At 46.4% G+C, this 24,868-nt stretch overlaps 1 protein-coding gene across 2 annotated transcripts in view; it reads left to right on the top strand.

The window, feature by feature from the left end:
- Positions 1 to 24,868, top strand: part of IPO8 (importin 8) — a 65,682-nt gene that overhangs the window by 17,222 nt on the left and 23,592 nt on the right. For both annotated transcript variants that reach the window (XM_051850377.3, XM_089303940.1), the window contains exons 5-17: positions 1,100 to 1,256; positions 3,744 to 3,833; positions 5,431 to 5,525; positions 6,102 to 6,186; positions 8,626 to 8,760; positions 9,926 to 10,025; positions 13,722 to 13,798; positions 14,123 to 14,239; positions 14,614 to 14,703; positions 16,119 to 16,284; positions 17,739 to 17,899; positions 18,430 to 18,555; positions 22,637 to 22,703. In XM_051850377.3, the coding sequence (XP_051706337.3) occupies positions 1,100 to 1,256; positions 3,744 to 3,833; positions 5,431 to 5,525; positions 6,102 to 6,186; positions 8,626 to 8,760; positions 9,926 to 10,025; positions 13,722 to 13,798; positions 14,123 to 14,239; positions 14,614 to 14,703; positions 16,119 to 16,284; positions 17,739 to 17,899; positions 18,430 to 18,555; positions 22,637 to 22,703 (1,466 nt within the window). The remainder of the gene's footprint in view (positions 1 to 1,099; positions 1,257 to 3,743; positions 3,834 to 5,430; positions 5,526 to 6,101; positions 6,187 to 8,625; positions 8,761 to 9,925; positions 10,026 to 13,721; positions 13,799 to 14,122; positions 14,240 to 14,613; positions 14,704 to 16,118; positions 16,285 to 17,738; positions 17,900 to 18,429; positions 18,556 to 22,636; positions 22,704 to 24,868) is intronic.

Raw genomic sequence — 24,868 nt, 5'->3', positions numbered from 1 at the left:
GCGGTGTTTCTCGAGCTTCCCTGCTGGGTTATTTACTGCATTCTTGGGAATGCTGACCCAGGGGCACCTTAACGTCTGTCCCCTGGTGGGCATATTGGTAAATAAACCAAGCACTGCCCTTTGTGGGTGCGAGGTAGACATTCTGCTGGGTGCTGTTCTGTTGGGTGTGAGTTACCTGGGAGGTGGGGGAGTAGATGCAGCTGATGAATTGGAATAGAACTGCATTGGAGAGCAGTGCTTCTGGTTTCTGAGAAGGTTGCTGGTTCTGCATACAAAGTTCTGTAATTTTCCCTATTTTAAACTGGTTAGTTGATACTCTGGAAGAAATTATGACATAATATTTTAGATTTATGGCAATTAAAGTGATCTAAGAGCACAATATTGGCTGATAGAAAAATATTTCTTTCCCCATTATGTTAAATCATATGAATATTTATTTTTTAAGATTTTTTTATTTGAAAGTCAGAGTTACACAGAGATAGGAGAGACAGAGAGAGAGGCAGAAAGAGAGCGAGCTAGCTTCCATCCAATGGTTCACTCTCCAAATGGCCGGAGCTGTGCCAATCCGAAGCCAGGATCCAGGAGCTTCTGGGTGTCCCGTGCGGGTGCAGGGGCCCAAGGCCTTGGGCCATCTTCTACTGCTTTCCAAGGCTGGAGCAGAGAGCTGGATCAGAGAGGAGCAGCTGGGACTAGAACCAGCACCCATATGGGATGCCGGCGCTTAAGGCCAGGGCGTTAACCCGCTCTGCCACAGTGCCGGCCCCGAATATCTATTTCAAGTATTGTTATGAATTCATATTTTATAAGGAGAATCATCTGATGAAAATTGATAAAGGAATGATTCTGGTAGAATAGCTGCAAATTAGTGTTGGCTTCTTGTAAACTATTGTGAATCTTTCTGGAGAGAGTTTAGGCATTCGGCCTAACACAGGAATTATTCTCTTCAGGTTGTCTGTAACTTCGTTCTGGCAACCTGAACAGAAAACGTAAGCCAGTGTTTTTGTATTGTTAGTTTTAGATAGCTGGAAGCGAATCCTTTTCACTCGTTGTTCGTAGCTCTTTGCGGGGGGATGACTTTTCTCTCTGCGTCTTTCTGTAGATACAAGAAGGCGGAAGAAAGAGAACCTCTGATAGCAGCCATGCACATATTTCTGCCCCGCATTCAGCAGCAAATCGTGCAGCTCCTTCCCGACCCCTGCCACTACTCTGTGCTCCTGCAGAAGCAGATTCTGAAAATATTCTACGCCCTCGTCCAGGTCAGTCTCCACTGCAGACCGGTGTGGAGCCTGGCATTGCTGACGGGCACGAGGGAAGTGCGGAGGAGCTGGTAGTGAGGACAGAAAGCTGTGTGTTCTCACAGACGTCTTTAAAGAGGCCTGGGAGAAACAGGCCTGTAGATAAGCTCATCTGACCAGGGTCGTCTTTTACTAGGAAGATGGATGTGTTTATTTCTTTGACAGGCAGAGTGGCGGAGAGGGGAGGGGCATAGAGATCCATCTCTCAGCCGCTCATCAGTGGACTCCCCTCGTGGCTGCAGCAGCCAGAGCTGGGTCAGGCTGAAGCCGAGAGCCTGGGACTCCATCTGGGTCTTGCATGTGGGTGGCAGGGACCCAAGTGCTCGGACTGCCATCTGCCTTCCAGGACGGGTGTCAGCGGGCAGCTGCGTTGGCAGTGGAGGCGGGACTCCATCCCAGGCGTTCTGCTATCTCCAGATGGTCTCAGTGACCGAGCAGAGATGGCCTGGGGTGCCTGCGCCCCGTGCCTGAAGTCCTGGGTGGGAGGAACTGGGGTAGCTGCTGCCCTCAAACCTGTGTGTGGCTGCTCTGAGCATGCCGTCTCTGCTACGGGTCACAGGATTGTCCAGAAGGAGGGAAACGCAGCAGAGAGTCCTTGTTTCGCTGGGAGATAGATTGGAGGCAATTTTCTGCATTTGACCCAACTTAAAGCTAACATGATTTAGTGGTTCACTTTCTTTGGTTTAAAATGGTATGTTTTTCTTAAATGGGAATCTAGAAAGTAGATAGACAAAGTGGGGCATAGGTTTGACATATAAAATATTGAACCTTGAGTCCTTGACAGATGCAGGTGGGTCATTGCGTGTGGGCGGAGGCGGACCACTGCTGTCAGCTTGGTCTGCTGGGTGCTGAGCCGGATGGGCCGTGGCGCTGCCTCCTGGTGACGTTCGTCTCAGCCAGAGGGGCACTGGGCCTGTCCTGCGCCTTGTGTCCGACTTGATGGACTTGTGCAGTGTCAGGATGTGTCAGCTCACCGCCGACTTAGGTTTTATTTAAAGTCTCAATAGAGACAGCCTGAGGCAGGTATGTTTTTCCAGGTCAGCCTTTTTATGGGGGCAGGGAAAGGTGCATATCTGAGAAGAGAGAAGAACTAGGATACGTGGAAAACGTATTTCATATTTCCCTGCTGCTGCTTTTTTTTTTTTTTTTAAAGACTTATTTATGTATTTGAAAGGCAGACTTAGAGGGCAGGAGAGACAGCTTCCGTCCTCTGAAATCACTCCCAAAATGGCTATGATGGCTAGAGCTGGGCTGATCTGAAGGCAAGAGCCAGGAGCTGCTTCTGGGTCTCCCACATGGGTGCAGGGACTCAAGCACTCGGGCCATGTTCCTCTGCTTTCCCAGGTGCATTAGCAGAGAGCTGGCTCTGAAGTGGAGCAGCTGGGATTCAAACTCGTGCTCATATGGGATACCAGTGGCTTAACTTGCCATGCCACAGTGCTGGCCCCTGCTTTTTTTTTTTTTTTTTCTTATTTCTTAATGAAGAAGGAAGATGTTTGGTGCCTTTGTTAAAGCACTGTGTAGAAACTTGCCTGAGTTGGGCTGCGTTAGCCTGAGGCAGACTTACTTGATGCTGCGAGGACTTTGCTAGTAGGTGCGATATCGGCTCATTCGGAGGCCGGCTTGCCCTTTCTTACTGGGAGAGACCACCAGTAACGGAGACTTAACACAGAAGCGGATGACGTCATATTCCCAGAGCCTCTGCCTCTGCTTGGCTTGCTGGGAGGCTAAGTCCAAAATTTTTCTCTGAAACTGTTTTGTGCCAAAAACATAAAACATGTGAAAAATAAGAGCTGCGTGTTTGAGGCGTGCTAATCAAAAATCAGACACACAAAGGAGCGAGGGGCAGAATCGCTTTTCTAGGATCTCATGCTGGACGGTCAAGAAACTAACGCTATTCAAGTTTGTTTTTGGCTTTTTTTGGTTTTGTTTTAAAAAGTAGCTTAGTGAATCAAATCATGGAATGTTTGCTTCAAAATTTCAAAACTTTATGTGAGGATATTTCAAAAAGCTCATGGGAAATGGAATTGAAAGAAGCTTATTTTTGTGTAAAAATGTTGAAGTCGCGCATAGATTTTTCATAGTAGGCATTTTCCGTAAACTTTCCAAAGATCCCTTTGATACAGGCTTCTGGATCCATTGTAAGTTAGGTTTTAGGCTGAACCACACCAAGTTGCCATCGTTACGTTCTTACATTAGCTGTTTCACGTGAAAGCCCTTCAGAAAGCTCCTGGGGAAACTCTAGTGCAGGATTTTGATGGGGTGCGGAAGACTTGGACACCCCTGGGGGGAGGGGTGCGGAAGACTTGGACACCCCTGGGGGGAGGGGTGCGGAAGACTTGGACACCCCTGGGGAGTGTCTCCCGGCGCCCAGTCCGTGACCTTTGTGAACCCCTTCTAGATCTCTCTGAGGGCAGGAGTCACTGAATGTTGTTGCCTGTCTTCCAGTACGTGCTGCCTCTGCAGCTGGTGAGTAACCAGACCATGACCACGTGGATGGAGATCTTCCGCACGATCGTCGACAGGACAGTCCCTCCCGTAAGACGCGCTGGGAACCGGGTGTGGAGCACTGGTGGACGCCTTCCTTGCCAGTCTGCTGCTTGAGAATAAGTTACTCTTGAAAAGAAACAGCTTATACTATATATTCATTTCAGAAAGCTCAGAGGCAAAAATAATAAGAGCTACATTTAATTGTATTAAAATGGTGAAATCCGTTTTGCTTTAAATATTTACAAATACAAATGTGTGTGTGTTACTTATTTGAGGGGCAGAGAGAGAGGGAGAGAGACAGAGATCTTCCATTTACTGGTTTACTCCTCATATCCCACAAGGTTGGGGCTGGGCTAGGCCAGGCCAAGGCAGGGAGCTGAGAACTCGATCCGAGTCTCCCACTGATGGCAGGAAATCAACTGCTTGAGCTGTTATCTGCTGACTGCCATGGTCTGCTTCGGTCAAGCTCTTGATTCCAGCTTCTTGCCAAAGAGTTGAACCCAGGCACTTGGACTGGGACGTGGGTCTCCTAACTGACGTGTTAATTGTGAGACCAAATGCTTGCCCCCAAAAAACTGTTTTTGCAACTTGATATTGATCTTCTAGCTTTTTTTTCTGTGCATATATATGCAATAATACTTTATAAAAATATATGTAGATGATACTGTGAAAATCACTTTTCATTTAAAACTTGGGGCTTCTTATTATGAATACTTTTATATGGTTTAAATTTTGGTGAATGCTTCACTTCATTTGCTGGATATTTAGATCGCTTTAAATTTTTTAGTATTTGTAAGATCGTATTTAAATTTTTGTGCACATCCATTAGTCTTTTCTTTGGGCAAATGTACGGAAGTGTTTCAGGCTTCTGCAAGACCTTGCCAGGTGCTTCCAAGAAGAGTGCCCTGGTCTGAAGATCCCTGTGTGCATACACACTTAGGTTTTACTGTGCTTGGTTGATGGTTGAAGCTGTCTCATGTTGATCTGCAATATCAAGGATGTATTTTTTTTAGCTCTCAAAATAACTACGTATATTTTAAAATTTAAACTTGTTTAAAAATTTATTAATCTGAAAGGCAGGATGACAGAGAGGGGGAGAGATGTTGGGTTATTTTCTCTCTGTTGGTCTGTTCCCCAAATTGCTGTAGTTAACTGGGGCTTGTCCATTTCGGAGCCAGGAACCAAGAACTCCATCCAGGTCTCCCAGATGGGTGGTAGCAACCTAGGTGCTGGGACCATCGTCTGCTTCCCAGGTGTAGCTGGGACTTGAACTGGCACTTGGGAACAGTGTTTTGAGTTGTCATTTATGAACCTGGAAGCAAAGAAGCTAGTGGGCAGTTCAGTGACTCGGACAACAGTACACTTGTGTTAACCATCACCAGGTCAAAGGGTAGAACCTTTATGTCGGTTCCTTGGGACAACGCGGTTTGTATTTTCTATTTGCTTGCGCTTTTTGAAGACAGGAAGTAAATGTGAAGAACAGCCTTGGTTGGGTGAAATCTGTTTTGCAAATGATAAAGTAAGAATTTGCGCCTGTGTCCCACTCCGACTTGACATTCGGTGTGAGAGAATGTGCAGAGGCCTGCCTTGTTGTGCAGGAAGTCCTCTGGGCAGGAGCCTCATCGGGGTGCTCTTGTCCTCCTAGGAGACCCTGCAGATCGACGAGGATGACAGGCCCGAGCTCGTGTGGTGGAAGTGTAAGAAGTGGGCGCTGCACATCGTGGCCCGTCTCTTTGAACGGTAATCCTCTGCCGGTCCCCGTGGCGCCGCACAGCCATCTCCGTGCTGCGCGTGAGCAGAGCGCGGTTGTAGGGATGCTCTATGGTGTCCACTGTTGGTCTTAAAGCCACAGCAGGCAAGGCGTGGGCCTCCGTGTAGTGGAGGTCTACGTCTGAGATCATAAAGAAGGGGGCAGCCGTGGCTGGCTCTTCAGTTGTGTGGAAAACATAGAAAAATAATACAGTTCACTTCCTTGGGAATACCCAGGAATTATGCAAGAAGGTACATGGCCACTCCTTAAAGTCAAATTTAATTAAAAATGATTCAACACTACTATAGAACAAAGTTGGCAGTTGAATCCCTAGTGTTGGCCCTTCACGGCTCTTGGCTGAGTGGGTGAAAGTCTGTCTGCAGCTGTAAGGATGGCACAGAGGCAGAGCTCACCATGATCTTGTTTGATGGCTGTGGAAGGCAGCTGCAAGGTTGTTTTCTGCCCCGGAAGAGTGCATCTTGCTAACAAGCGTCTGTTTTTCACACTAGTGAGCATGCTTTGCTGTTAAACTTTACAGTAATTTAATTTTTTTTCCTCTTTTTAAGATACGGAAGCCCAGGAAATGTCACAAAAGAATACTTTGAATTTTCTGAATTCTTTTTGAAAACCTATGCAGTAGGAATTCAGCAGGTAATCAGCTTATGCCCTTTCTTTTTTTTCTTTAAGATTTACTTGTTTGAAAGGCACAGTTACAGAGAGGGTGAGAGGGAGGGAGGGTCACGGAGAGGGAGATCTCCCATCTGTTGGTTCACTTCCCAAGTCACCCCAATAGCCAGAGCTGGGTCGCTCTGGAGCCAGGAGCTTCTTCCAGGTTTCCTGTAAGGGTGGCAGGGACCCAAGGACTTGGTCCATCTTCTGCTGCTTTCCCAAGCACATTAGCAGGGAGCTGGATCGGAAGTAGAGCAGCTGGGTATTAAATCGGTGCCCATATAGAATACTGGCTTCACAGGTAGGCGCTTTACCCACTAAGCCACAGTGCCAGCCCCAACATTGTTTGTATCCTAAACAGAACTTACTACTGATGATTGCTGTGTCGGGAACCTACTGAGGAAGCAAAGATTGAAGACATAAGCAGAGAGTTAACGATAGAGCGATGGCAGATTTTCGTGTCTTTATTGTCAGCCAGAATGGTGCCTCTTCAGCAGTAAGCGTGCTAACCCAGTTTAATGAGGAGAGTACATCTGAAAGACCAGGCAGGTGTCTCAGGAGAGAGCCGAGGGCGGAGTAGAACCATTTCCTGGTTCAGGAAAGCTGTAGTTACGATTCTGTCACGCATTCTTTTCTTGGCCTGTGATTCAGCGTGCAGTGAATATGGCTGAGATCATCTCTTCAGCAGTGCACATGGGTTCCGAGCTGGGAAGCTGTTCTGACCCCATTAAGCATCCTAAAGTCGATGTCCCCTGGAGCTGTGCTCTGCACTCTGCTCGTGTCACAGAGACACGCATGTGTCTGTATGTATTCACATGTGCTCCATCCTCCCTGCTGTCCAGGGGCCACGCTGCTATTGGAAGTAGTCAAGCAGAATCTTCCATTTTTAGCTGGTGTCACAGGAGGGCTTTTGAGTTAGCCGTAGGACTCGTGACAAATACGTCAACCTGAGTTTCATGTAACTTGAATGGAACTGATGTTCTGATTTGTAACTTTGGTAAGAACCATTTTTATTTATCACAGACTTGACAGGGCAGTGCTCTGGAGAGCAGGCCTGGGTGCAGGAACACTTGGGGTTTGTGGCTGTGCTGCTTCTGCCTATGGCCCCTGACCAGTCACGATGGCTCTGCACGGTCCCTTCCTTAGAAACCGTTGTTCTCATCTGTGACTTAGAAATAATTCTTGGCCGGCGACATGGCTCACTAGGCTAATCCTCCACCTAGCGGCGCCAGCACACTGGGTTCTAGTCCCAGTCAGGGTGCCGGATTCTGTCCCGGTTGCCCCTTTTCCAGGCCAGCCCTCTGCTGTGGCCCGGGAGTGCAGTGGAGGATGGCCCAAGTGCTTGGGCCCTGCACCCCATGGGAGACCAGGAGAAGTACCCGGCTCCTGCCTTCCGTTAGGCGCGGTGCGCCGGCCGCAGCAGCCATTGGAGGGTGAACCAACGGCAAAGGAAGACCTTTCTCTCTGTCTCTCTCTCACTATCCACTCTGCCTGTCAAAAAAAAAAAAAAAAAAAAAAATTCTCAGTTGTGTGTTAGGTTTACAAAGATAGTCCTTCTGTGGTCTGAAATGATAAAGTCTAAGTCTTCCATATTTTTTTCTAAGAATCTTTTTATTTTTGTTGAAATACTTTCCCATTTGGGTTTCTTTTGTTATGAAATTTATTCAGGCATAGGGAACTAATTTAATTTCTTTTTTCAGAGGGCCAGTCAGTGCCACCTCTTGCTGTCTGGAAATTGTTAATGTTTATTCATTCAAATCTGTTTTGCTTATTTGAAAGAGGGAGAGGAAGTGTGTGTGTGTGTGTGTAAGACACAGAGAGATACAGAACCTTATCTTTCGGTTCCCTCCCAAATGCCAGCCGTGGCCCCAAGCCAGGATCCCAGAATTCAGTCTGGATCACCTAAACGCGTGGCGGGGGGTTCAGGTGCCTGAGATCCAGGTCCTCTTCTGCTGGGTGTGCATCAGCAGAAAGCTGCGTCAGAAGTGGAGTTGCTGGGACTTGAACTTGGCACTCCAGTGTGGGATGCTGACACCCTAAGTGGTGGCTTAACCTGCTGTGCCGCAACTTCCATGCCTGTTAGACAGATACTTTTAACAGGAGTTTTAGTTCATTTTGAGGTTCTGGTAGTGGAATAGGGTTTAGGCTTATTTGGAGTAGTTCCATAGGCTAGGGCCTGGAAATTACAGTGTGACACTCTGTGGTTTAATATAACATAGACCCGTGTAATAATTAAAACTGACTGTGTGAGCCTTCTCTTTAATTACTCTTCTCCCCCTAAGTCTGTTGATGTTGGTCTTCTCGAGTTCTGGATTTTCTGTCATGCCCAAGACATCACACACACCGACCACCTGCCCTGCTGTGCCTTAACCTGCGGGTTGTTGATGATCCTGTGTGTTTTCTCTTCCTCTCGTCTTATAGGTACTACTAAAAATTTTAGACCAGTACAGACAGAAAGAATACGTGGCCCCCCGTGTTCTTCAGCAGGCATTCAACTACCTGAACCAGGGAGTGGTCCACTCTGTGACCTGGAAGCAGATGAAGCCGCACATGCAGGTGAGCGTCCGAGAGCCGCTCTGTGATAAGCAAGTTTTCTTGACGAGGTGTCCCTGATCCCACGTCTTACATGAAATGTGTTTCTGTATCCATGAACATTGTCCAGTGAGTGCAGTCTGAGACCCGGCCTGCAGGGCTTGGAGTCCGAGCATCAGGGAAGAGGGGTGCCTTCCGCTTAGGGTCTGTTTGCCCCAGCTTCTCTGTAAGGGTAGAGAACGTCTCCTGCGAGGTTGCTGGGCCGGGACGAGCTGTGAGAATGCGTGGTGACAGCTGGCAGCGGGCTCTGCTGGGCCAGCGTTGCTGTGCAGTGAGTGAAGCCGCCTACGTGGCTGTTTGCTCTGCCAGGTATGAGCAGCAAGTTCTCTTTCTTTCTTTGGATCATTAACTTCTATGGCGGAAGTTAAAACTTCTCTGTCTTTAATATAGGATTCAGCATTATTTAAACAAATCAGAATGGAAAATTATGGACCCTTAATAGATAAATTGTTAATTCACATGAAAAAATTTGAAGAATTCAGTGCCATTAGGAGTGGGTTTATGGAGAGTGTAGATAGGATCCTCCCTCCAAATTTGTTTTTGTGGAGTAGAAAATGGTATTTTTGAAAATGAAAGAAGGAAAATTTGTTGTTGATTTATTTCCATGTGGACAAAAAAGTATTGTAGTAAAAACCTTGGCTTGATATTTTTATGCCCTGTGTTCCTAAATCTGTTTATATGAAATACATGAAATTCGTATGCCTTTAATAAAAATAAAAATAAACACCTTACCATCACCAACACAAGAATTCTAGGGTGTAAACAAACACACATTGCTGCAAGTAGGCGATTAAACTGTGCAGATTTTCTGTGGACAAATCCAAAACTTTAAAATAATTTATCATTTTAAGGTTTTTTCCTTGTTTATCACTCCTGTGGGGAAACCTAGAGGTAGATGGAGTTACAGATGCGTTCATTCCAGCATAATACAATGCTGTTTATACCTGAAAGAAACACCCATTTGTTAGTAAAGGTGTATTACCTTGTTTCTTCAAAGGAACATGTGTACACATTGCAGAGGGAAGGTTAACGTGAAAATCGGGACAGCAGCACCCACGGGCGTGGCGAGCGGGTGCTGGCCCCGGTTGGAGCCGGCCGTGCCCACGAGCTGTTTGTTTCCATGTCGTAGAACATATCGGAGGATGTGATCTTCCCAGTGATGTGCTACAGAGACGAGGATGAGGAGCTGTGGCAGGAAGATCCGCACGAGTACATCAGGATGAAGTTTGGTAATGCATGTGCTGTGGGCCCCGTGGTCTCTGCACGTGTAAAGCAATGTAACCAAATGCGTACTTTTAAGCGGATGTTGTGACTTGACCGTGAAACTCGGGAGTTGGCTGTGCTGCTGAAGCTCAGAGCTGGGGCCGTGGATCTGGCCGTGATGAGCCCCCAGTCAGCCCTCAGGGTGCCGCAGCACCTGTGGGCTGTGTGTTATTGTCCTGTTGTGACCAGGCTGCCGGGACACCTGTTTATGAATGGGGTTCTTCTCAATTCTGGGAGATCCTTGAGATTGAGGACATTTTAGGAGCATCCCAGTTAGCTTTGCCTCCTCACCCTAGGGACCAGGATTCCCCGAGGGAATAGAACTCCCTGCCAGGGCCTCGCTGTCTGACCTAGGTTCTCTGGGGGTCCTTTCAGCGTGGGTCTTCCTGGAAGCTGCTGAACTGTGCAGGTTGCCCGAGTCACTGCCCCCTCCCGGGCCTGTCCAGTTGGCATTAATGGATTGATGGACTGAGCAGCTGGCATAGCAGAATGTTAGTTTACGTCCCTCTGCCTCTCGCAGTCTGAGGGCGGGAACGCTGTTCCCTGCGTTGCTTCTTCATCCCTTCTGGCGTCTGGGCTGGTGCTTGGCTCCCTGCGCCTTCAGTGAAGGTGAACCAGTGCTGCTCACAGCAGCGCCGCCGAGGGCGCTCAGAGCGGCGGCCGTGCTTCCTGTGTTGAGTGGGGGGTCTGTAGCTGCCTGCCTTGAACTTATTAGACTTACTGTCTGGACACTGCCTGGTGTTGGCATGAATTGATGCAGTAAGGGGGGAGGCGCCTCTTGCCTTAGTGACAAAGCGCAGGAAAAACAAATGGAGGTGAATAACGTTTGCCCTCTGCTTCTGCTTTCTCTCTCTGTCCTGTCTTCCTCCTCTGGAAGTCATCACTCACATTGAGGGTTTACTGTTTCCTCTTGTGACTTTGTTTTCCTGCTTTGGTGGAATGGTGAGCTCGTCTTTTTTTTTTTTTAAAGATTTATTTATTGGCTGGCGCTGCGGCTCACTAGGCTAATCCTCCGCCTTGCAGCGCTGGCACACCGGGTTCTAGTCCTGGTCGGGGCGCCGGATTGTGTCCCGGTTGCCCCTCTTCCAGGCCAGCTCTCTGCTGTGGCCAGGGAGTGCAGTGGAGGATGGCCCAGGTGCTTGGGCCCTGCACCCCATGGGAGACCAGGAGAAGCACCTGGCTCCTGCCATCGGATCAGCGCAGTGCGCCGGCCGCAGCATGCCGGCTGCAGCGGCCATTGGAGGGTGAACCAACGGCAAAGGAAGACCTTTCTCTCTGTCTCTCTCTCTCTCTGTCTACTCTGCCTGTCAAAAAAAAAAAAAAAATTATTTATTTATTTGAAAGTCAGAGTTATAGAGAGATGCAGAGACAGGTCTTCCATCCTCTGGTTCACTCCCCAGTTGGCTGCAATGGCTGGAGCTGTGCCGATCAGAAGCCAGGAGCTTTTTCCAGGTCTCCCACGCAGGCAGGGACTCAAGGACTTGGGCCATCTTCTACTGCTTTCCCAGGCAGAAATGGAGCAGCCAGGACTCAAACTGGTGCCTGTATGGGATGCCAGCACTGCAGGCGGCAGCTTTACCTACTAAGCCACAGTGCCAGCCCCTGAGCTCGTCTTTGTTTGAAGACATTTTTTCAGTGTTTGCTTTTCTATAATACTTATGTGTTTTTATAATATACAGCATGTTAAAATGCTCCATATGTTACTGATTCTTCCTATCTGATAGGATATTATCTCAGTTTTGAGATAATAAAGAGCTGTGTATGTTGACTAATAGGCTATTTGGATTTTATTTGTTTAAAATATTTTATGGGTGGCTTAAGACTAGCTGGAATGCTTCTTTCTTTTTTTTTTTTTTTTTTTTTTTTTTTTTTTTTTTTTAAGATTTATTTATTTGAAAGGCAGAGCTAGAGAGAGGGAGAGACGGAGGTCTTCCATCTGCTGGTTCACTCCACAAGTGGCTGCAATTCCTGGAGCTGTGCTGATCAAAGCCAAGAGCCAGGAACTTCTTCCTGGTCTGCTATATGGGTGCAGGGGCCCAAGAACTTGGGCCATCTTCTGCTTTCCCAGGCCATTAGCAGGGAGCTGGATCAGAAGCTGAGCAGCCAGGACTGGAACTGGCACTCATATGACATGCCGGCACTAAAGCTGGTGGCTTAACCCGCTACACCACAGCGCTGGCCCTGAAGTGCTTTTTCTTTATCCTGTGGACTAGAATGCAGTGACAATTATTTATGTATTTTACTTTTGGATAGCTATAGGGAAGAACAGTTAATGTGTTTTCCTTTAAAATTTTTTTCGTCAGTTGCAGCTATTTGTATGAATGGAACACTCCTATCTAAATGTATTGACTGATATTAATAATAATGTTTTCTTTATTTTTCCTGTTGTGTTCCCTTTAACCAACACCTTCTGATTTCTCCAGTAATGATGTTTAGGTAAAAGTGATAGGAGCCAAGACTTAGGTGTTAAGACAGCCTACATACAAACACTGGTTTGGTTTTTTAATTGTTGTGTAGCCATGAGCAGTTACTTAACCTTTCTGAAGTGGAATGTTTGTCGCAGTCAACAGGTCATCATGACAGTGCTGGGAGGGTTAAGTGGGACAGTACCCAGGGAAGAAGATGGTGCAGTTGTTAAATCGTTACGTGTGTATCTTACATTGTCAGGTGACGACTCGGATTCGGATCAAGTGGTATGTTGAGTTTAAAGGGGCTAACATTGAGCACGTGCCCATGGAATGCCTCCTGTAGGCAGAGCCGGGCCTTATCCTCACAAACCCCCTTCTCTGCCCTCGGCTTGCAGGGCTTTGTCTTTACATTTCCATGGGCAATGTTTTTGTTTGTTTATGTATTTATTTAAGATATCTAGAAGTTTGAGAGGCAGAGTGACAGAGAAAGGGAGACACAGAAAGAGAGGGGTCCTCCATCTGCTAGTTCACTCCCCAAATGACCAACCTGAAGCCAGGAGTGAGGAGCTTCCTCCGGGTCCCCCATGTGGGTGCAGGGGCCCATGGACTTGGGCCATCCTTCACTGCTTTCCCAGGCCATAGCAGAGAGCTGGATCGGAAAAGGAGCAGCTGGGACTCGAACCGAGAGCCATGTGGGATGCCAGCACTGCAGGCAGAGGCTTAACCTACTGCACAACCATGCTGGTCCCCATGGCAGCTTTTGATGGGCCTGTGGGGAGGTTTCCCCCAAGTAGCAGCCCCTTTTCTCACCATGTCCTGCCCACTTCACTTTTGTTCCTTGCCTGACCTATTGAGCAAACATCTGTATCCCATGGGTCTCTCCTCTGACCACATAAGCCTCATAGAAGCATTTCTGTTTCATCCGGGACTCTGCAGAGCCTGGGGCAGAGCCTGGCGCCGAGTGAGCATGGCAGAGTGGTGGTTGTGTCCCGACAGAGAGCAAGCCCTATTCCTGTCCTCCGTGAAACAGCGGGGCCTCCCGGGTGCTGGTTTCCAGGCGGAGTTTTGGAGGGGCAGCCTGGTTCATGGGTGTCGTGGTGACAGTGAGTGACATGTCCGGAGCTGGCTTATGCTGCCAGTCGGTGTGGTGTGCACTGTCGGATTTCTTGGCTCAGGACAGTAGTAGGTCAGGGCTCAAGTCTATAATTACTTACTATGCCTTTACTAAGATGGTTTAACCTTTTTAAATCTTAGATATTTTTGAAGATTATGCTTCTCCCACCACAGCAGCCCAGACTCTGCTGTATACTGCTGCAAAGAAAAGGAAAGAGGTACGTGGGTACCTTCATACACCCAAGACATGAAGGCAGCTGGTGGTGTGCTGATGCGCCAGTACACCGCCAGTGTTGGAGAAGTTAGATGATTGTAGCCGTCAGCTTCAGGATATTTTATTCTGTCCCAGCAAGGGGAAAGGGGAAAGGCAAAAGTAGCATTGATCATTTCGTTTCTTGGCAAATTGAGTATTTCTTATTAAGCATCTAGATCTTTGATAAAACACAATAAACTAGCTTTCTTTTTGAAAACTTGTACACTTGATGCCATAGGGAGGCAGCACAAGTTCACGTAGACTGAAGTGGGCTCTTGTGTTTCTTCAGGTCTTGCCAAAAATGATGGCGTTCTGCTACCAAGTCCTCACAGACCCGAGCGTCGATCCCAGGAAGAAGGACGGAGCCCTGCACGTGATTGGCTCCCTGGCTGAGATTTTACTGAAGGTCAGGGTGGTCTCAGTTCAGCTGAGTGGGCTCATTGAACACTGGTGGCTGCTGTGGGTAATCAAGATGATTGGATATGCCCTCTGTCCCTGATTTCTTTAATTAAAAATGATCACTTTTTTGGGTCAATTTTTCCTTTTGAAACCATTGCTATACAGAAGGACTTTGGTATTCTGCAAAAATCAGTATCAGATTGATCTAAGGTAATAGTTGTGCCATGTTGTAAGATATGCTATATTGTAGGCCAAATAATTTTACAAAACTTCAAATAGAAGTACAGTAAATGCAAGTCATCATAAACATACTTGTTAGGAAATGAATCTTAACCATGAAAAAGACATTGAAAAGTGGAAATGTAATTTGTTTCTTCACAGAAGAGTTTATTCAAGGACCAAATTGAGTTGTTTCTGCAGAATCATGTGTTCCCATTGTTACTGTCTCACCTGGGATATCTTCGAGCTAGAGTAAGTTTCTCACCTTTTTGTTAAGTTTCATGAGATCTTCATCTGCAAGATAATGACTGAATAAATGTTTAGGGATGAATTGTTCTTGTACCAGTGGAATGATTGAGAATGTTTATTATGGTCACATCAGTTGAATCAAGAATGAGTTACTAAAGAAAAAGACTTGTAGATTTTATTTCCTACTGAGTTCACTTCCTTTATCAGCTGAGCCTCATTGGCCACATAGGTAAAACAGGCAGTGTTGAGGGTTGATTTTACAGCAATGGTATGATGTAAATTCATAAACAATTGGCATCTAGTTAAAATGGCGTGAAATTCTAGTTGGGCTACAAACTTGAGATTTCCAGTATGTTTGGCAACTTAGTAACGTTCCAGTGTGAACTTATGTTCTAAGTGCTATTTCTAGAATCCATTTATTTTATGGCGAAATAGAAATGGAAGTTTATTTCTAGAGCCTGTGTTTATAAATAGCTCCACACAGAAAATGCCATGCTAAAAACACGTTAGCCATGTCTGTGTGCCAGCCTGTGTTTTGTAAACGTGACAGCCAGTGGAGAATTCCTGGTCCAGCTGTCATTTAGGAAGGCCTAGGGCACGGGTGAGATTCTCTTCCTCCAGCCTTCAGAAACACAAATAACTTCTGTTGTGTGTCATGCACATAGAGGAAAAAGTAAAGGAGCAATGAGTCTGTGTTCTCATAGCTTAACACTTGATCATCTAGACAAGTTTTAATGTTCTTGTTAACTTACGTGAGAATAGAATTTTTCCAAGTTTGTGAGAAAAAATGACGTTCATCTAAATGTGAAGCCAGCAAATGGAGAAGCTTTTACTTAAAACAAGTTAGTTACAAATCATAATATTTATTTATTTAAAGCATAAGTAGGATTTTTTTCCTGGGATGTTTGAATTGGGCTTCATTTTCTCTTGCCTAGGAAAAATATCACTGTATACAGGTAATTTAGAAATAATGAAACTACTTTTTCATAACAAGAAATTCGGAAGTAGCCTTCTGATTAAGAAGTTGGATAAGACTCCTGCATCCCGGGTCGGAATACCTGGGTTCAAACCCTGGCTCTGCTCCCATTCCAGCCTCCTGTTGGAACAGCCATGACGGCGCAGGTGGTTGGGTTCCCCGACTCACAGGAGAGATCTGGGTTGAGTCTGGTGCTCCTGTCTATAGTTCCGTTTATTCCTCACCACTGCAGGAAGTGAGGGAGTGAACCATGAGGTGGGAGCTCGGTCTCTCCCTCCCTGTCTCCTAAATAAATAAATTTTTAAAAAGAAATGAGGAAACTAAAGCAAGCAATTGTTGGTAAACCTGGTGGTATTTCACTAAGAAGTTCTTGTATGTGTGACGTCATTGCAGAATGCCATAATCCCAATCTCTTCCTACTTACTTGCTTCTTACAATACAGTCGTGCTGGGTACTCCATGCATTTAGTTCTCTGAAGTTTCACAATGAGCTCAACCTGAGAAATGCCGTTGAATTAGCCAAGAAGAGCCTGATCGAAGATAAGGAGATGCCTGTTAAAGTTGAAGCCGCTCTTGCTCTCCAGTCATTAATCTCTAATCAGATACAAGGTAAAGCCAAAATCCCTGTCGCAAGTTTAAAAATTTTAAAATCTGAGGGTCCAGGGCTTGGATTTCTGAGCTTTTGCCCCCTCCGAATTTCACTGGGGTTTATTCTTGACTAATTCACGAATTGTTAGTGATTGTGGTTTCCAGAAAAATTTTTAGGCTGGGACCCACGTTAGTAATTGTTGGATTCCAGGAAGGCTGTCTTGGCACACAGGCCTTGGTGGGCGCAGGGTGCCTCAGGGTCAGGCCTTGGTGGGTGCAGGGTGCCTCAGGGTCAGGCCTTGGTGGGCGCAGGGTGCCTCAGGGTCAGGCCTTGGTGGGCGCAGGGTGCCTCAGGGTCAGGCCTTGGTGGGCGCAGGGTGCCTCAGGGTCAGGCCTTGGTGGGCGCAGGGTGCCTCAGGGTCAGGCCTTGGTGGGCGCAGGGTGCCTCAGGGTCAGGCCTTGGTGGGCGCAGGGTGCCTCAGGGTCAGGCCTTGGTGGGCGCAGGGTGCCTCAGGGTCAGGCCTTGGTGGGCGCAGGGTTAATCAGGGTCAGGCCTTGGGGAGACACAGGGTTCATCAGGGTTAGGCCTGGGTGGGCACAGGGTTAATCAGGGATCATCAGGCTCAGGTCTTGGTGGGCACAGGGTTCCTCAGGGTCAGGCCTTGGTGGGCGCAGGGTTCCTCAGGGTCAGGCCTTGGTGGGCGCAGGGTTCATCAGGGTTCCTCAGGGTCAGGCCTTGGTGGGCGCAGGGTTCATCAGGGTCAGGCCTATGGGAGACACAGGGTTCATCAGGGTCAGGCCTATGGGAGACACAGGGTTCATCAGGGTCAGGCCTTGGTGGGCACAGGGCTCATCAGGGCTCAGGCTCCCCAGGCTCAGGTGTAGGAGCAGGACCAGGCGGCTTCAGGATTCCTTTGAGTCCTAGGCGTCCAGGACTCTGCAGCTCTGCAGGCAGCAGGTGTGTGTCTCTTGAGTGAAGACATGGGTCAGAGTTGGGTTAGACCTGTGGTAGTCAGCGGTTGCTGAGGAACATGGACCTACCTGGACTCCCCACAGTGCGCCCTCGGGAGGACTGTCCTGTCGGGGTGTGTAGGAGGGAGGGTGGGTTGGGAAGAATTGGGCTGCATCAGTATTGGCGTGTTGGTGTAAGTGACTTGTCAGACTTGTCATCAGGAGTGATGTAATACGTTCCCCAAGTTACGCTGATGACCGCATGGGTACTCTAACTAGAATGTTAGGATTTTGGACAGGGCAATTCTTCCTGTGCAGGACTGCTTATCCCCGTGTTACTCGTGGGAAAGTTGACCTGCTGGTGAATGCTATTTGGCACAGCTTTGTAACTTGTTCACCAAAGAGCAAGTGTGTACGTAGCACCTTCTCTAGATACTGCACTGTGTCACTTCAGCTGTGACGAAGGTAATTGCTTTCACTACCTATGAATGGGTTATGTTTACCAGTGTCTTTTACTGCGTTAGCTAAGGAATTCATGAAGCCACACGTGAGGCCCATCATGCAGGAGCTGTTGCACATCGTCAGAGAAACTGAGAACGATGACGTCACCAACGTGATCCAGAAGATGATTTGCGAGTACAGTCCGGAGGTGGCCTCCATTGCGGTCGAGATGACTCAGCACCTGGTGAGCCTGGGCACACGCGGTTTAACATAGAAGCTCTGAGCAAACTGAATAGACGAAACTCGAGGATTTGGAGCACAGCTTTGCTTGTAACTGAACTACGAATAGAAAAAGATTTCTGAAGCTTATTAGTCCAGTAACCTTTAGGATAGCCACTTAGCATGTATAATCTGAGGTTTTGTGGTGATGTGCCTGGATGTGAGCCTTCTAAATCTCTCTTTTCTGGGCTTTGATTCTGGAAACTCATTTCTTTGTTTGGGGCAACGTCTTCTATTTCCTTTTAGTTTTTTCCCTGCTTTTTTAGTTTTTATTTCCATTTCCTGATGTAGAAATGGATTAAATGTTAGTATGTATTCCACTGCAGTGAGTAAAAAGGGAAAAAGGACTATTCAAAGCATGACATATTTTTTAAAAAGTTGATTTAGTTAGCAAAATGCAGAACTTAAGGTTTGAGATACGTGAAACTGCCCTTTTGATAACTTGTATAATGGGGTATGAGTGCTAACTGTTCATATTTTAATGTTATTTCGTAGGCTGAGATATTTGGGAAAGTTCTTCAAAGTGATGAATATGAAGAAGTAGAAGACAAGACAGTAATGGCAATGGGTATCCTACATACCATTGATACCATCTTAACAGTTGTAGAAGATCACAAAGAGGTGAGATGTCTTTGGTTTAGCCATAGTAGTAACGCTGACTGTAATTTATATGCTGCTTAGTTATTGCTTGGGTTGGAAAGTGGCCTTTAGTTTTTAAATAAACTTACTAAAATGGCTGAGGGGAAATAGTCCAAGGACTATTTAGAAGTATATGAGGGTACTTTGAAGCCTTTGTGGAAAAGTGGAATTACAAGATGAGTTTATTTTTTTTTTTTAAATTATTTATTTGAAAGTTGGAGTTACAGAGGCAGAGAGAGAGAAAGAAAGAAGGAGAGACAGATGGAGAGGTCTTCCATCTGTTGGTTTACCCCAAATGCCCACAGTGGCCAGAGCTGTGCTGATCTGAAGCCGGGATCCAAGAGCTTCTTCCAGGTCTCCCAGGCAGTGCAGGGGCCCAAGGACTTGGGCCATCTTCTACTGCTTTCCCAGGCCATAGGAAACAGCTGGATCAGAAGAGGAGCAGCTGGGACTAGAACCAGTGCCCATAAGGGATGCTGGCATTGTGGCAGTGGCTTTACCTGCTACTCTGCTACACCAGCCCTTGCAGCTCCTATATTGTGTGCTGAGGACCTAGGAGGATGATTAATCTTGTGTTTATCACATATGGTTGAAGGCTACTAGATTCTTCCAAATAGTTAAGTATTCTTCTTGTTAATTTTTAATATTTGAGAGTCTGAGTGACAGCAGAGAGAAAACTTTTCTATCTGTGGTCAGTTCTCCAAATGCCTGCCAGAACTGGGCCAGGCTGAGACCAGGAGCTTGAGAATGCAATCCAAGTCCCCCAGGTGTGAGACATGGACACAGTCACCTGGGCGGTCACCACTGCACTGGCGGACGCTGGAATTGGGAGCTGGAGCTGGGAGTGAAACTTAGGTATTCTTAAGAGATGTGGGCACTCTGCCTGCTAGGTTCACCTCCAGGTGGTTCAATATTTTTCTTCTCAACTTGTCTTCCTTGACATAAAGGACTTACTGTGAAACCATGTGATCATTGGGGTAATGGTGAGATATTCCAAATTACATGACAAACACATTTCAGGGTAGTTCTTTTACCTCTTGTTGGGAACTTACATTTGGAGGTATCTTAGAAGTCACCTGGCCCAGTTTTTCCAGTTGTGTGTGTGGGGATGTGAGGATAGAATGAGCTCCAGGATTAATTTGAAACAAAATAGCACTTTGTTGTGTTAATTTTTTAAACAGTTATTTATTTATTTGAAAGAGTTTCAGAGAGGCAGCGAGAGACAGAGAGAGGTCTTCCATCCGCTGGTTCACTCCCCAGAAGGACCCAATGGCCGGCGCTGTGCTGATCCAAAGCCAGGAGCCAGGAACTTCTTCCGGGTCTCCTACGCAAGGTCAGGGGCCCAAGGACTTGGGCCGTCTTCCACTGCTTTCCCAGGCCACAGCAGAGCTGGATCGGAAGTGGAGCAGCTGGGACTCGAACCAGCGCTCATGGGATGCCGGCATTATACACAGCGGCTTTACCTGCTACCCCGCAGCGCTGGTCCCCTTTTGTGTTAATTTTTGTTAATAGAAATTTATTTTGAATTTTCTCTAATGTTGAGGGAGGATGTGAATATATTGTGATTTTCAACGGAGAAATGAGTTAAAATTGAGAAACAACAATGAAATCGAGCTTTCTCACCTACTGATGAAAAACTTAAAGCATTCGGCTAAATCATAGCTTTACCAAGGTCAGGAATAATTGGTGGCAAAATCTACTAGAATCTTGGTCTCTGGACTGCATATCTCTAAATTTTGAAATTTGACTTGCTAAAAGCAAATTTTGAAGGCAAGATTTCCTTAAATGTGAATACTTGTCCAAATACTTAATGTATAAAAAGCAATATTAGAAACCTGAAATAGGGGGGGCCAGTGCTGTGGTGTAGTGGGTAAAGACGCCGCCTCCAGTGTTGGCATCCTATATGGCCACCAGTTTGTGACCCAGCGCTTCACTTCCGATCCAGCTCTCTGCTATGGCCTGGGATAGCAGTAGAAGTTGGCCCAAGTCCTTAGGGCCCTGCACCCACTTGGGAGACCCAGATGAAGCTCCTGGCTTCAGATCGGCACCGCTTTGGCTGTTGTGGCCAACTGGGGAGTGAACCATCGGATGGAAGACCTCTATTTTTCTCTGCCTCTGCTTCTCTCTCTGTTTAACTCTGACTTTAAATAATAAAAAATCTTAAAAGAAAATCTGAAATAGGTGCTTAAGCATAAATATTTTTGTTTAATGGGTTTAATTAAGCATGTTGATTTATTTGTGGATGTATGTATTTGAAAGGCAGAGCAATGATGGAGGGAGACGGATCTTCCATCTGCTGATGACTACCCAGATAGGCACAGTGGCTGGGACTGTGCAGTGCTGAAGCCAGGAGCCAGGAACTCCATCCTGGTCTCCCACATGACTGGCCCCTAGGGACCCAAGGCATAGGGCCATCTTCTGCTGCCTTCCCAGGTGCATTAACTGGAAGCTGGACCGGAGCAGAGCAGCTGGGACTTGAACTGGCCCTCTTATATGGAAGGCTGGTGTCAGAAGCAGCCATTTAACCTGCTGAGCCACATGCCAGCCCTGAAAATTTTTTAATCTTGGAAACTTTGTATCTTAAAGACACACACTAACGTAAGCTGGATATTAGAGTATATTCAAAAGTTGAAATAAGACACTTAGATGAAAAATGCAACTCAGGGTAGATTTTAATTTTATTTGCTTAGAAAATATTTAATACAAGTGTGATTTTTCTACTAACCTACAAGCAAAGAATTCTATTTTTTTTTTCTTAGGAAAACCACAGCATATGATGCACTGTTTTTATCTGCTGGTTTTTTACCTAATATAGCTTAGTGCTCCTTCCATTCCTTCAATAAAGTTAAATATTCTTAGTGGTTGCCTAATACTTGCTCATGGCAGGTGTCAGATTTGCTTCACCCGCCTTTGGTTAATGGATGCTGTTGAACTGCCCTTGTTGAAATGGACAGTCGGTTGTTAGTAATCGCAGCATTGCTGTCATGGTCTCTTCTGGTTCTGCACTCGGGATCCTTGGGGTTAGACTGCTGGATTGGAGGGTGTGGGTGAGTTACTCGGGGATCCTGGATGTGTAGTGTAGACCCGAGTAGATCCCACTGATGCATCTGCAAGTCTGCACAGCCCAGTGCTTGGGTCCCTCCCAGCCTGATAGGTCAGGCGTGTGAGTGCTGCCTCTGGGGCCTGGGCTGCTGCTGGGTTGCTGGGAACGTTTTTTTGGTAAGCCAGGGTCTGTCTGTTACTTTTTCATGACCTTTGCTTATTGCTCTGTGGGGTTATTGGCTCCATGGTAGAAGAATTTGATCTTTATCTCTGATAACATTGGAAAGGATTTCATTGAAGTCTTCAACTTTACCTTGCCCTGTGCAGAAAAAAATTATTTTAAAGATTATATTTATATATTTGAGAGGTAGAGTCACAGACAGGTGAGAGGGAGAGACAGAGAGGAAGGTCCTCCTTCAGTCGGTTCATTCCCCAAATGGCTGCAACGGCAGGAGCTGTGCCCATCCGAAGCCAGGAGCTTCTTCCTGGTCTTCCATTTGGGTGCAGAGGCCCAAGCACTTGGGCCATCTGCTGCTGCTTTCCCAGGCCACAGCAGAGAACTGGATTGGAAGAGGAGCAGCTGGGGCTTGAACTGGCGCCCATATGGGATGCTGGTTCCGCAGGTGCTGGCCCTAGAAATTTTTAATTTTTGTCAGAAGTTTTGAGTTTTTGTTTTTCTGGGCTTGAAGTCACTTTGTCTCTTCAGCATTATACAAGAATTAAAAAAACTTTATAGTATGTTTATGGTTTATTCACATCAAAATAATCTGTTAGAAATTTATTTTGATAAAAAATATGAAATAAGGAACTAAGCTAATCTGTAATTTCATTATGAATTTATTTCTATTACCATATTTTTTCATAGTTATTCTTGCATGTTGAGTTTTTCACATGAAGTTTAGAATTAACCTGTGAAGTTTCTCTAGTAGAAGTGTCCTGTTGATATTTTACATTGCAACATGAAAATTGTGGAATAAAAGTGTCACCGACTTTGAACTAAATATGTAAAATCTGTCTTTAGATTACACAGCAGTTAGAGAATATCTGTCTACGGATCATTGACCTGGTTTTACAGAAGCATGTGATTGGTAAGTGTAAAGGTGGGATGAATGTTCTTCTCATACTTACTAAATTCACAATGCATTTTTAGCCCATTAAATCTAACAAGGTGACAGTTTTGAGAAAGATAAATGTGTATTTCCTCTGAGTTTGGATATGCTTGATGATGTTCAAATATCCATTTGAGAGTTTTTGGTCGTAGAAAATTTTAAAGACTAGAGAATTTGACAGTTTACTTTAATCAGAAATGAGGAGCTAGTTTGGGGTTTCTTTGAGGCTACTTAACCTGGAGTTGAAGAATGTTCATGGCTCACAACAGGCATGTTTCTCACCAGCAGTGTGAATTAGGTGTTGTCCTGTTCTCTATTACAGCGCCTGAGTTCGGAGCTGGTGGTGTCACAGAAGCTGCTACGTGTTAGGGGCGGCTGGGGGTTTGTGGTGGAGGTGACTTGGCTAAGCATCCAGGTGCTCTGAGCACCCTGCCCCGAGTGCTGTGGGCGTGACCAGATGCAGGCTGTGTAGCTCCCAGCAAGACGCAGGGCAACTGGCTGATTACTTGCAGTTGTGTACAGACTTTCACTATTTTTTTATGATCTATTTTATTCATTGGAAACAGTTTCAGAGAGAGGTAGAGACATGGAGAGAACGAGGTCTTCCATCTTCCATCTTCACTCCAAATGGCGGCAGCAACCAGAGCTGGGCCCATCTGAAGCCGGGAGCCTCTCCAGGGGTCCTCCTTTGCTTGTTCAGGCACATCAGCGGGGAGCTAGATTGGAAGTGGAGCAGCTGGGACTCGAACCGGCTCCCATGTGGGACACTGGCACTGCAGGCAGCGGCTTTACCCACTATGCCACCACACCAGCCCCGTATACACGCTTCCTTTGTCATGTCTGTCCCTTCAGGTTTTTTGTGTTGTGGCTTTTGTGGCTAATGCTGCAGTGAGTGTGGGAATGCCGTTCTGTTGGGTGTGTACCCAGCAGTGGGATTGCTGGGGCGTGTGGTGGTTCTATTGGCAATTTTTTTGAGCAGTTTTTATATTGCTTTCTTAGTGACTCCACCAGTTTATTTCCACCATTAGTGCACAAGGGCTCCCTTTCTCCATGTGCTCTTCAAGTTGATCTCTGGTTTTGTTCTGAGGATGGCTGTCCTGGCAGGTGTGAGGCTGTATCTCATTGTGGTGTCAATGTGTATGTGATAAGTGATATTGAGCATCTTTTCATATGCATTTTTGGCTACTTAAGTATTTTTTTTGAAAAATATCTATTCAGGCCCTTTGCCTATTTTTTTTTTTATCGAGTTATTTATTATAGCTGCTGGGTTTGCATTCCTTCTGTATTTTCAGTTTATCAGATACATGCCTTGCAGTATCGTTCTCCCATGCTGGAGGCTGTGTCTTCAGTCTGTCGATAGTTTCCTTTGCTCTGCAGAGCGTCTTAGTTTGGTGTGATCCCATTTGCCAGTTTTCACTGGGGTGCTTTTGGGGTTGTGTCTAGGAAAGTTGTTCCCTACACTGGAGTCACTGACGTTGGCCCTGTGTTTTCTTCCAGTAGGCCCATGATTGGGGGTCTCCGTGAATGCCTCTTTACCCCATTTTGATTTGATTTTGTGTATATTATGAGCTTCCCATTGTTTTTCTTGTACGTGTGGATTTCCAGTTTTCCCAGTGTTCTTTTAAACACTGAGATAGGTGGGAGACGTGCGATAGTCTGTTCTTTCCTGTATTTGTTTCTTTTTTTTTTTTTTTTTTTTTTTTTTTTGACAGGCAGAGTGGACAGTGAGAGAGAGAGACAGAGAGAGAAAGGTCTTCCTTTGCCGCTGGTTCACCCTCCAATGGCCGCCGCTGCAGCCGGCGCACCGCGCTGATCCTGGCAGGAGCCAGGAGCCAGGTGCTTTTCCTGGTCTCCCATGGGGTGCAGGGCCCAAGCACCTGGGCCATCCTCCACTGCACTCCCTGGCCACAGCAGAGAGCTGGCCTGGAAGAGGGGCAACCGGGACAGAATCCGGCGCCCCAACCGGGACTAGAACCCGGTGTGCCGGCGCCGCAAGGTGGAGGATTAGCCTATTGAGCCACGGCGCCGGCTCGCCTGTATTTGTTTCTAATACAGCTTTTAGAAATTACATTTGTGTATCCTGAAATAGAAACAAATTGTGATTTTCCAGTGATAGAAGAACGCTGAGTGAGAACTAAGTGGAG

Source organism: Oryctolagus cuniculus, chromosome 9 (genome assembly GCF_051225735.1).
Source record: "Oryctolagus cuniculus isolate XC-2025 breed Fujian yellow rabbit chromosome 9, ASM5122573v1, whole genome shotgun sequence".
NCBI classification, from domain to species: Eukaryota; Metazoa; Chordata; class Mammalia; order Lagomorpha; family Leporidae; genus Oryctolagus; species Oryctolagus cuniculus.
The sequence above is the reverse complement of the archived record's forward strand: the minus strand, read 5'-3'. Positions and strand labels throughout refer to the sequence as shown.